This window comes from Olea europaea, unplaced genomic scaffold (genome assembly GCF_002742605.1).
Source record: "Olea europaea var. sylvestris unplaced genomic scaffold, O_europaea_v1 scaffold196, whole genome shotgun sequence".
Lineage (NCBI taxonomy): Eukaryota > Viridiplantae > Streptophyta > Magnoliopsida > Lamiales > Oleaceae > Olea > Olea europaea.
In genome coordinates this window covers 592,197-603,796 of record NW_019237446.1, presented here as the reverse complement: position 1 = coordinate 603,796, position 11,600 = coordinate 592,197, and the positions used below count along the sequence as shown (strand labels likewise).

The 11,600-nt window shown below is 32.0% G+C and overlaps 1 protein-coding gene across 1 annotated transcript; it reads left to right on the top strand.

Moving 5' to 3' along the window:
• Window positions 1-1,659: 1,659 nt before the first annotated feature.
• LOC111379266 (peptidyl-prolyl cis-trans isomerase CYP40-like) lies at window positions 1,660-10,008 on the top strand. Its single transcript, XM_023002623.1, has 7 exons — window positions 1,660-2,003; window positions 3,088-3,588; window positions 3,690-3,777; window positions 3,901-3,953; window positions 4,770-4,874; window positions 6,160-6,229; window positions 9,932-10,008. Exons 1-7 carry the CDS (start codon window positions 1,830-1,832, stop codon window positions 10,006-10,008), a joined length of 1,068 nt encoding a protein of 355 aa, XP_022858391.1. The 5' UTR covers window positions 1,660-1,829.
• Window positions 10,009-11,600: the final 1,592 nt, after the last annotated feature.

Sequence of the window (11,600 nt, the reverse complement as noted above, 5' to 3'; positions counted from 1 at the left end):
ATAATTATGCCCTCAGTTTAGTGGGGATTAAAATTAAATTTTTTATTAAATTTTAATAAAAGTTGATGAAATGTATAGTTCAAAATTTGTGGATTTTTATGAAATGTGTGGATGAATTAACTATTAAATTTGACTTAGATTAAAATTTAAATTTTTATCCAGATCTAATTGTATTTTTAACGAAAATTTGAGTTTTTAATTAATATAACATTATAATCGTTAACTAAGACCTTTGCCCCAAAAAAGTTTTAAATAAGGACCAAAATATAATGAAAATTATATGTAGAAAAATAGAGTGTTGCTTGCAGAGAATTTGAACATTCAAGTGTTACTCGAAAGACTTTTGGACTTTTAATTTTGATCATTGTAAATTTATGACTTGTTTAAATGATAAATTAAGCCGGTCGAACTAACTTTTTATCCGTACACTTCGTAGGATTTACAATTATTGCCAGTTATTCACTACTCATTTCTATCAATTTTAAAGTTAAACACTCCCAACCAAGTCTTAAAGTCTAAATTCTCAATTAAAAGTATATGCATAAAGGAAGGTAAAAGTGAAAATTGCTGAGAAAGAGACGTAGGATATGACCATTTCTCCATATTGAGTGACATATTTATCGAAACTACGCATCATGGCATTTGATTTTTTTTGTCAAATCTCCTGCTATGAAAAATCCTCACTACCTTCTCTCGAGATCACCTTAATTTTATAGTATCAATCGTTGCATGCACAACCCATAACCCAAGTGAGGGAAAGATAAATATGGTCATGTGCATCCACAAGCTCCAAGTTATGAAAAGAGTCAACAGCGTGCCCCACATTTAGGGCTTGTTTGATAGGATACATTTTCCACAGCATTTTGGCATATTTGATAGACAAAATTTCCATGGAACCCCTCACATGATCTTGTTTTCTAGCTTCTTAAGAAAAACCAATTCCTTTGATTTTGGTGAGAAAGTGTTTTTCAGGTTCCCTTCTTTTTTTTTTTTTTTGCTAATTTTTTTTTTGGGCAATGGAAACAAATTCTATCCATAATTGTAACTAATTTTATCCCTTTAATTGATAATTTTCATGAAAAGCAAAGTTAAGCGAACACCAAATCATTCAAAATTTCAACATTTTTAGGTGAAAAATTATACCAATTAAACACATTTAATTGACAATTCTCAGTAAAACAAGTTTTGAGCAATTCAATTCCTTAAAATTCGTTTTCTTTCCACCCAAATTTCATCATTGCAATCAAACGGATCCGAGATAATGCATTTGCATGTCCTGTCACTCGAGAGACGTTTGTTACCAAAAAATTTCGACTATATACGTAAATGTATTCACTTAAACTACAATATGGAATTCTATTATGACTCGCACTCCTCGTCTCTAATGCTTCATTTTTTGACTTGTTCATTGAAAGACTATTAAAAGATCAAGAATCTCAACATAAGTCGAAGACAATTAGAACAAGCTCGAATCAACAATTAACATTCATCACAATTCACCATCAACTTTTAAAAAGTTTACTGATTTTGGGCAAAAACTATAGTAGGAAAAAGTAATGGGGAAGATTTCAATTATACCAACAATGTAGGGCCATCATAGCAATTAAAACACAAAACAAAACAAAAAATCTACTCTCGTAAGCAGCCGGCGCAATTTAGCCATGACCCCTGCGAAAAATTAACAGGGATGCATTTGAATAATGACGAGAGCTCCAAGATTTCGAAAGTATATATAGCGGGACGACCTCCCTAGGGTTTTTGTTTTACCTGAATCATTTACATACACATAGATACAGCCCATCTAGAGAGAAGAGAGTTAAGATAGAAAAATGGGGGGAAGGCCTAAATGCTTTCTGGATATCACCATTGGAGGAGAGCTGGAGGGGAGAATTGTTGTGGAATTGTATAACGATGTAGTCCCCAAAACAGCAGAGAATTTCAGGGCTTTGTGTACTGGAGAGAGGGGCATTGGGCCTAATACTGGTGTCCCTCTCCATTACAAGGTTTCTTATTTGATTTTTCTTAGATAATAATACAGATAGAGCTAAATATATGTACAAATACTTGAATTTTTAGGTCCTTGTGGACCTAAATTCTGGTTTTAATAAAGAATTATATAAACGGGCTCAATAATTTATGATTATTTATTTATTTATTTTTTTTTTTTACTGGGGTTGTGTTTCTGGTTAATTTTGCTTTCATTTAGTCAGGAATTTTGTTAGTTGTTCTGTTCAATTTGATCTTCCTTGAAGGGAGAGGAAATTGGTTTTTCGGTGTAGGTCTTCATATAGACCTTTCCAGTAAAATGGTAAGTTTATTTGGCTTTTTCCTTGTCCGTTTCTTCTGGACTTGTGGAATTACAGATGGTAGTTTTGCCTTTTCTATGAAGCTGTCAACTTCCAAAAAATTAACAGCCTGAACTTTAGCGGATGCCCTAGAGAATAAGGCTTAGATTGCTTTAATTTAATTATTTAAAGTAACATAATTTGAAGGGTGGATTTGATGTTAATGTCCTTATTTTGTTGTATGAAGTCCAAAAGACAGAGAATTGCTGATACTTAGTTCCTCAATCTCAAGTTATGGACATTTAACATGATTGGTGATAAAAATTTAGGGTGTTGTTTACAGTTATATCTTCTTATCATATCAGCAATGTTCAGAATTCTGTGCGCAAGAACAACAAACTAGGATTTATTTGAATGAAACTGGAGTCAATTACATGAACATTTTTTTCACCTCTGCATTGAAAATACAATGCATTCATATCATCCATATTTCTTTAGCATATCTTTTTCTCGTCTAACCTGTTTTACTGTGTTAGTATAACTCTATAAGCCTAGACAAGACATTCCCCAACTGCCTAAGTTGACCATCCTAATTAATTTGTATCACATGAAACCATATCGAGCATGGAGTGTAGTTTCTCAAGTGTCTTCTACTTCACGAAGCTGATACTGTTCTATGTAGGCATAATATGTATTAGAACTCCTGCTTTCTGATGTCTTGCTATTTTCATAAGATATATATATATAAAAGGTAATTATAGGTATTTGTGAACTTTCCATGATAGTTTTATGTTTATGGTAGGGATGCCGTTTTCACCGTGTCATCAAAAGCTTTATGGTACAAGGTGGTGATATTTCTGCTGGTGATGGAACTGGAGGGGAATCCATTTATGGACTGAAATTTGAAGATGAGAATTTCGAGCTGAACCATGAAAGAAAGGGCATGTTATCTATGGCCAATTTAGGACCCAACACAAATAATTCCCAGTTTTTCATCACTACAACTCGCACTTCCCATCTAGATGGAAAGCATGTTGTGTTTGGAAGGGTTATCAAAGGCATGGGAGTTGTGCGATCAATTGAGCACATCACTACTGGAGATAATGATTGTCCCACAGTTGATGTTGCAATTTCAGATTGTGGAGAAATTCCAGAAGGGGCAGATGATGGTATCACAAACTTCTTCAAAGATGGTGATTTGTATCCCGACTGGCCTGCTGATATCGATAACAGTTCTAATGAGCTCTCTTGGTGGATTACTTCTGTGGAGTTAATTAAGGGATATGGAAATGAATGTTTCAAGGTAATATTTACTGAAAATATCATTGGATGGTCATTAAACATCGTACCCATCATTTTCTTCTGTGTCGTTTATGATGATTTCCTTTCTATATTTGTTTGCAGAAACAAGACTATAAGATGGCTCTCAGGAAGTACCGGAAGGCTTTGCGCTATTTGGATGTCTGCTGGGAAAAGGAATGGATTGATGAAGGCGGGTGTTATAGTTTTTATTATTTTCCTCTATTATTTTATTCCGAATAGACAGCAGCCCAATTTTTCATGAGCTGTTGAATTGACTCACTCTCTTCTCATTTTGTTTATTTCCTCATAGCAGATAAGAGTGTTTATTTGAGAAAGATGAAGGCACAGATATTTACCAACAGTTCTGTGAGTTTCCGTTTTAAATTCTTTTTTTTTTCCTGGAGGTAGAGGTGATTTTCTAGGATTCCCATGATTAATATGAGAAGTACTGGCTAAAATAATTAGGCTGCCACGTTCTTTCACCTCTCTATTAATATGTATGGTTCTAATGCTTTCTTCTTTCTCAGGCATTCTGGTTGGTTTGTAGCTGTTAGTTCATTCTTCATCTGATTCCTTGTTTTGGGACGTGACATAATTGACATTGTTTTCCTTGTACCAAGGAAGGAAGTCAAATTTAATGTGTCTAATATTTTGGCAGTTATTATAATTTCATATTTAACCTCAGTTTGGTTTAGATAAAACTCAGATTATTAGTAGATTTTGATAAAAGTGGATGAAATATATGGTTGTAAAGTTGATAAAAGTTATGGGTTCCATAAATTGTTTGGTTAAAAATGAGTTTGAGAAAAAATGAGGTTAAGAAAATGGGGACCAAAGAGGGGCTTAATATTTTTATGAAGTCACTAAAATTCGCGTCTAACATCCAACTGTATTGGCAAAGTAGCAGTATCTACATACTGATGGCGGTTATTGTTGGCAATGATTGGTCGTACATATTAGCATAAATATTGTAATGTATACATCATTTCAACTTTTGGCAGTTCACCTTGTCTAGAAGGGAGCAATGATTACATACTCTTTTTTAGAGGAACTTTTTAATTTTCCAAGAATTATTTTTATGTACATATGAATTTTTATATGGTTTTATATTTTGAAGTTAGTGCGTCTGTCTACGAGCAATAATTTTTCTTTACTAAATACCCCGTGTTCTTTCTTTCTTAGGCTTGTAAACTGAAACTGGGAGATTTGAAGGGAGCACTCTTGGACACAGACTTTGCTCTGCGTGATGGTGAAAACAATGCTAAGGCCTTGTTTCGCCAGGGTCAGGTTGGTGATTTCTATGAACTAGAATAAGGGAGTCTAATTGAAGGAGGACATATAAGTTTTTATGAAGCTTTCGTTTGATATAAAATTTGCTTGAGTGTGTTTTGTTTTATTGATGTGTCTGAAGAACACATATATTCCAAGTTTCCTGAAGGCTTGATCAAGTTATTGCAGTGCAAAATGATATGATAAGTCTATGAATATTTTGGGTAAAAGATTGAATTATGCCCCAGTTTAACCCCCATTATTTCAATTTATAATTTTTGGAATAGTAATTTTTTGTAGAATGTATGGTTGAAAAAGAAGGAAAAGTTTTCGATTTACGTGTAATATTATTTTATGGAAGATTGTGTGAATTGAAAATAAGAGAGAGAAAATTATAATTTGAAATAATGGGGACCAAACAAGGGCTATATGTTGTAAGCTTCTGCATCAGCTTTGATGATACTATTCTAGGTGTCTTGATAAGACTTGTGTTTTAGTCTCCAAGTAGTTATGTGTGAATTGAAAATGACCTGGGGAATTTGAGAACTAAAACGATTTCTTTCCTTCATTCTCGGTACAGGTAGTAGACAAACTATGTAGCGTGTGTCATTTTGAAACAAAAGGGTTTGTTTGAGCCCCATTATTTGGGAAAATAGATTTTGTAAAAGTGATTTTTGAATGTGTGTTTGAAAAGTAGGAAAACTTTTGGTTTTACGTGTAAAATTGTTTTATTGAGAGATTGTGTGATTGAAAATGAGTTTGAGGAAAAATGAGTCTTTAAAGAATGGGCTCAAATGGGGGCTAAGTTAACATTTGTGCAGATAATTTAGATTTGAGAAAGAATCAAAGCCATGCGAAATAAATGTCACTCATCAAATATATTACTGAAAATAAGGCATGTTTGATGGGCAAGATGTTTGCTGTTAATTTTCAGTATTTTCTCGCTCTTTTAAAAAAGATCAATGGTGAATGAGTTGGGCTGAGAGTTCGAGTACTATGGCTAGGAGGATGGTTAAGAAATATTTGAGCCTTTTTATAAATTATTTTTGTGAGTTAAAATATTTAAGGCATGGAGAAGATTCAGATGGGTTGTTGTGGTCATTTGATATGGTGTAATCCGGCTAAAAAATCTGCATATGTTTGAAATTTGTTCATCTAATTTTCAAAAATCTGGTGAATACTGAAATTGCAAGATAAATATGTTCTGAATCTAATACCAGTTCTAGTGTCTATTTTTTTGCTTATTATTTCCCTCACAAGATAATTCAAAGCACTCATGTTTGTAGTTTTTTTAATTAATCAGGCACACATGTCTCTCAATGATATAGATGCTGCAGTAGAGAGTTTTAAGAAAGCATTGGATTTGGAGCCAAGTATTCATATAGTAAATTTGACTTATATACGGTTCTGATTTGATTTATCAGGTTCTCTCGAAGCAAGATGTCGGATGAAATCAGACCCTTTTTGGAAAAGATAGTGTAATTGTATATTGGGTGTGCCTGGACCATATACAACTAGAGCATCTTATAAAGCAAAGTAGCATTAGTGATTTATTCGAACGGCATAAACTATTTTTATGTAATTTTCTTTTGTTCGAGAGACTAAATTATGATTTATGGAGGACAAAAATTTCTATTTGAACCATCTACCTTGGTTATTCAGTTTCTAATGTGACATTTTTCTCGACATGAAATTTTTCAATAATGTGTGATAGGAGGACTTGAATTGACTTTATTGTACGTTGGGTAAACCATTATGTCTATGACTTTGCAAGAGAAATAAAACCAAAATGTTTGGGGAGATTAAATGCGAATTACAAATATTTCGATAATGGAAAATATGAAGTTAATTGGAGGAGAAAATAGTAAAGTTTGAAATTGGATGGACAAAGGGATTCTTTAAGAATTGAGATCTCCCTGTCTCCACTTGGTTCTCTGACTGTTCAGATATTAAAATTTTGATGCTTCATTTCATCAACTCTTGTTATGAAATGGTAAGCAGTTATTTCATTTTAGATGACACATTCTTACAATAAAATATTATTCACGTAAATTTAAATTTGTTCCTACATTTTAATCACACATTAATGTAGGAGTAATTAAAAAAAAAAAAAAAGGAAAAAAAGGCCTTATTGCTGCAATGAAGACATTATTTTTCATTGTTTTGTTGTTGACATTACTTTTCCGTTCTTTCTTTTTTCCTTCATTATGGTTCTATTAGTCGATGCCACGTGTGTTGTGCGATTATTGTATTTAATATGTCTTTACTAGCGTGATGTAGATATTTTAGTTTTCTTGTCATAATCCTAACATGCTTTTGAAGTTTGAATTAAATTTTTTGGCATGAATTTTCTTCGACAATTAGTAAAAATTAGATTTAAAATTGTGGGGATATAAGTAAAAGATAATTTATAATTTTATGGGAGTTCGCACGCAATCGTGCAGAGTCCACACCAATTCCTTGCGGGGACTTCACATCAATTCCGAATGGGAAAATCCCCGCACAGTCTATGCGAGGACTCCGCACCAATTTCGTATGGAATCCCCGCAAAGTTTGTGCGGACTCCACACCAATTCCACTCAGCACCAAGATTGCAACAAGAAGCTATACTTCATGGGTTTTAGGTGTTTGCATGCTCAAAGTGATTAAGAGAACTAATATTACCAAAATTTCGCAAAAATGAGAATATTTATTTATATAAGCAAGGGATGAAAAGTGGAAATAACTTCCTAAAAAATGAAATGTACAGCCATCAACATTGAGAAAAAACATGCAACATATAATCATATTGTGCTACTGGCTCATTTTCAATTAATTACTACCAAAAAGTTAGCAACGGGAATTCTATAGGCACAGATAGAGATTCAAATGATCTGTCCAATCACCTTACAATGCTATGCTTAAACCTATAGTTAAAAACTTAACAAAAACCATTTGCAACTATTGACTAAAATAACAAAACACATTATACTTGGAGCAATTCAATCATTTTCATCAAACTTATATACTTAACCTAATCATTCATCGATTTCTTGCTAATTTATTTAGTCCTACATTTTCTTGCTTTAGGTGCCAAACCATAGCCTAAAAAAATAATATATATATATATATATATTTTTTTTTTGTTTTGTTTTTTCCTTTCTATTTTTTGTTGATCTTATGGCCAAAAATTCAATATAAAAAGACTTATACAAACTGAAAATACACACATTCTTAATATGCATAAAGTATGAATAAACCCATATCAAGAGTCCCAACCAAAAAAATAATAATAATAATAAAAAGTTGAAAAAAAATAAAAAGGCAGATTTTTTCCCTAGTTGGCTCTAAAAAAAGTAAAATAAAATTCAAGACTTCTTTTCTGCATTACATATCAAAAGTCTATTTATGGCATCATCGGAACAATCATCAACAAACAAAACCCATACACTCAAAATTAATGAAATGACGAAAACTCAAACATTTAACACATAAATTTAGGGATTAAGATAAGACAAGTCATACCTTCAAAATTATTCAATGTTAAAATCCAAAAAGTCCCCACACAGTTTGTGCGGGGACTCCGCACTAAGATTGCTACAAGAAGCCATACTTCAAGATTTCTGCCAAAATTGCTAATGCATAAGATATACAAGAGACATAAATGAATTAACAAGCTAATAAGCATTTTAATTTACATCAAACCAAGAATATACTTCTCTATTCACACAAAAATCCAAAATTGTGAATCGAATAAACAAAATTATAATTATCAGTTAAAATCGAGGATATACCTCTCTATTCACTCGAAATAAAAAAATTTGCAAGTAGAATCTTGAATAAACAGCATGCCAAGATTTATCTCTCTATTCACGAGAATTTTGCATGAAGAGATTAATCACAGAAAAAACGAGAGAAGAATTGAAGAAGTGAGAGAAGAAAATGATGATAATGAAGAAGAAAGATTGTGTCTGGATTTGCGTGGGAAAATGGTTTCACCGTCCTTTTGAGTAAGAAAAAATGGGTATGATTGATATCTATGATGAAATCACTGTTTAGCTACAGTAAAAGTCCCGAACACTATTGTAACTATAGTGAGTTTTATTCATCTTTCTATAAGTAGTTAGAAACACAGGGTAATGTGCTTCCGTAGAACAAACTGCATCGTTTTATTTATTTATTAATTTTTTTTGTGCCAATTATCTTTGGTGGAGTTGGTTCAAGTCACTTTTTGTATACGCGCTTTAATTGTCGAAATGGGTACAAGGTTAGAGGTGAAGTATAACTATAATTGTTTATGGTTGATATATTCAAATGTTAAAATTAAAATTTGATTTAAGTGGTGAATTAATTACTTGTCTAGGATAACTTTCAGTTCGGTTATTGGTTAGGAGTCATTGCACGAAAAAATCACTAACTTTGGATAGTGGTGTTTCATTTTTTCTCAAACTCATTTTTAATTACACAGTCTTATGAAATTCAAAACTTTTATCGACTATATAAACATTTATTTAAAAAAAAAAAAATTAGTGGGGGTGGGGGCGAGGAAGAAGAAGATAGTTTTCACCTTTTTTTTTGATTTAATTTTTTTATTATTTTATGGGGAAAATATGAAATTACTATTTTGCCCTTTTAAAAATGAGTAAAATGTGATCAAAATTATTTTTTGAGTCAAAATCACTTTTTTAGATCAACTAATGATAAATTGGACAGATTCTATCTAAAAGGATCTCAGATGCAATGTTTTAAAAGATTTAGGGTGCGGCTGCAACAAATGAAAATTAGGGAAAAATCTGCTAGTGTTTAAAAAGTTTGGGATTTCTGCTGCAATTATCACTTTAGATTTTAAGAAATATGTACACAGAAATCGGCATACATATTATGATTCAAATGTATACGGAATTAAAATACATATTTTACGTTTTTATGTTGACGTGAATATAATAATTCTGAGTGGATCCCGTTTCTATAGTAAGTGCCAGTTACTTTATGGCTTATGCATATGATGATGAGTTGCTCCATTTCCGAAAATCACTAGAATGATTTCATAAAGGTGTTTATAATGATAGTTATCTTCATTAAATGTCTTGAAATAGCATGTTATGCCATTAAAGTAATGAGTGTGTCCTTTAAACGTGATCATTGGCTTAATAGTCTTACTTGGTTCAGTTAAAAAATTAAATTAAAATCAATAATTAAATTAAAATCAATAATTGATTTTAATCATATATTTCATGAAATTTATAACTTTACAACTATATATTTCATTAACTTTTATTGAAATCTATTTAATATTTGATTTATTTTTTTTTTTAGGGTAAACAAAAGCTAAATATTGTTAAATTTGCTATCTAAACGGTTAGCATTCTGATATTTGTTATTATGCATTTTTTGGTGCTTATTTTGCCTTCCCTTTCTATACCTATTTATTCATCTCTCATTTTCAGAACAATTGAAAGTTATATTTCACCACCATATGCTTAGATTTCAGTGTGCTTATTTTGCCTTCCCTTTCTATGCCTATTTATTCATATTTCATTTCTGGGACAACTAAAAGTTATATCTCACCACCGAACACTTAGATTTCAATTTTTATATTGAGGGGACACAAGGGATTAATTGTCTAGTTGATCAGTGGCCATGCATTATTTTGTTGAATCTTTGATAAAGGTAATAAATTTGCAGTATTAATGAATCATTTCAACTAAGTCTTGCATGATAAATAGCGTCTGTCTGAGCGTGCTATTTATGGAAAAAATGATTTTTTGTTCAAATCAAGTTGGACCCAATAATATTAAAAATAAATTATGTATGACAATAGAGGTACATAAAAGTAGTCAATAATAGTGGTTTCCCGAAAACTGAGAAACAAAATCGTTCAATTCAGGTGGATTTAAAAATTGATCTAGGTGAACAATCAGAGATTTAAGAATAGTTTACTTCGAATCAATTTGGTTTGGAGTTGTCAAATAGTAGTACTTTGACTACACCACCAGTAACACGACAGTATTCAATTGCTAAGAATAGACCTCGTAGACAAATTAGATCTCTATATGGATGGCAAGAATAGTCGACACCCGCGGGTCCCACCTCAAACGACACGAGATTATCAATTTAATCGGGTCGGGTATGATGTTGGAAATTCTACCCCGAAGTGGGTATGAGTAACAGGGGGCTCACCCTGTTTAATTTTCTTAAAGAATTCAATACTTTAAATGGAGAAACTCCACGAAATTTCATTAATTCTAATAGAAGATGGCAACTAGGATTATTTAAGGAATATGATAAATAATAAAAATCTTAGTTTATCAAATATATTCGAATAATTTAAAATTTAAATATAAATTATTAATTAAAAAAATTAATAACTATATTATTGTCTTACTTGAATGAATGGGGCAATAAAATGAATTATCAAAAACTATATAAAAAAAATTAAACGGGGGAAACCACCCCGCCAGATCTCGTTCCGCCTCGCCCCGCCTTAAACGGGTAACGGGGTGAGTATGGAGCGGGAGAGCCCACTTCGCCCTGTTGCCAACCTTAGACCTCCACGGAGGTATAGAGAAATAGATTTGGTAGCTAATGCATTCAGTATGGCTAACAGTATTCATTCACCGAGGAGCTTACTATATATTCATAGACAGTCGGTTGTAATAATTCTAACAGAGGATTGCTATGCAGGATGAGATGTAGTCAGTGAATAAAAATAATACTTAGGACTTGGTGAAATTACCTAAAGATAAAATGATTGTTCACTGTAAA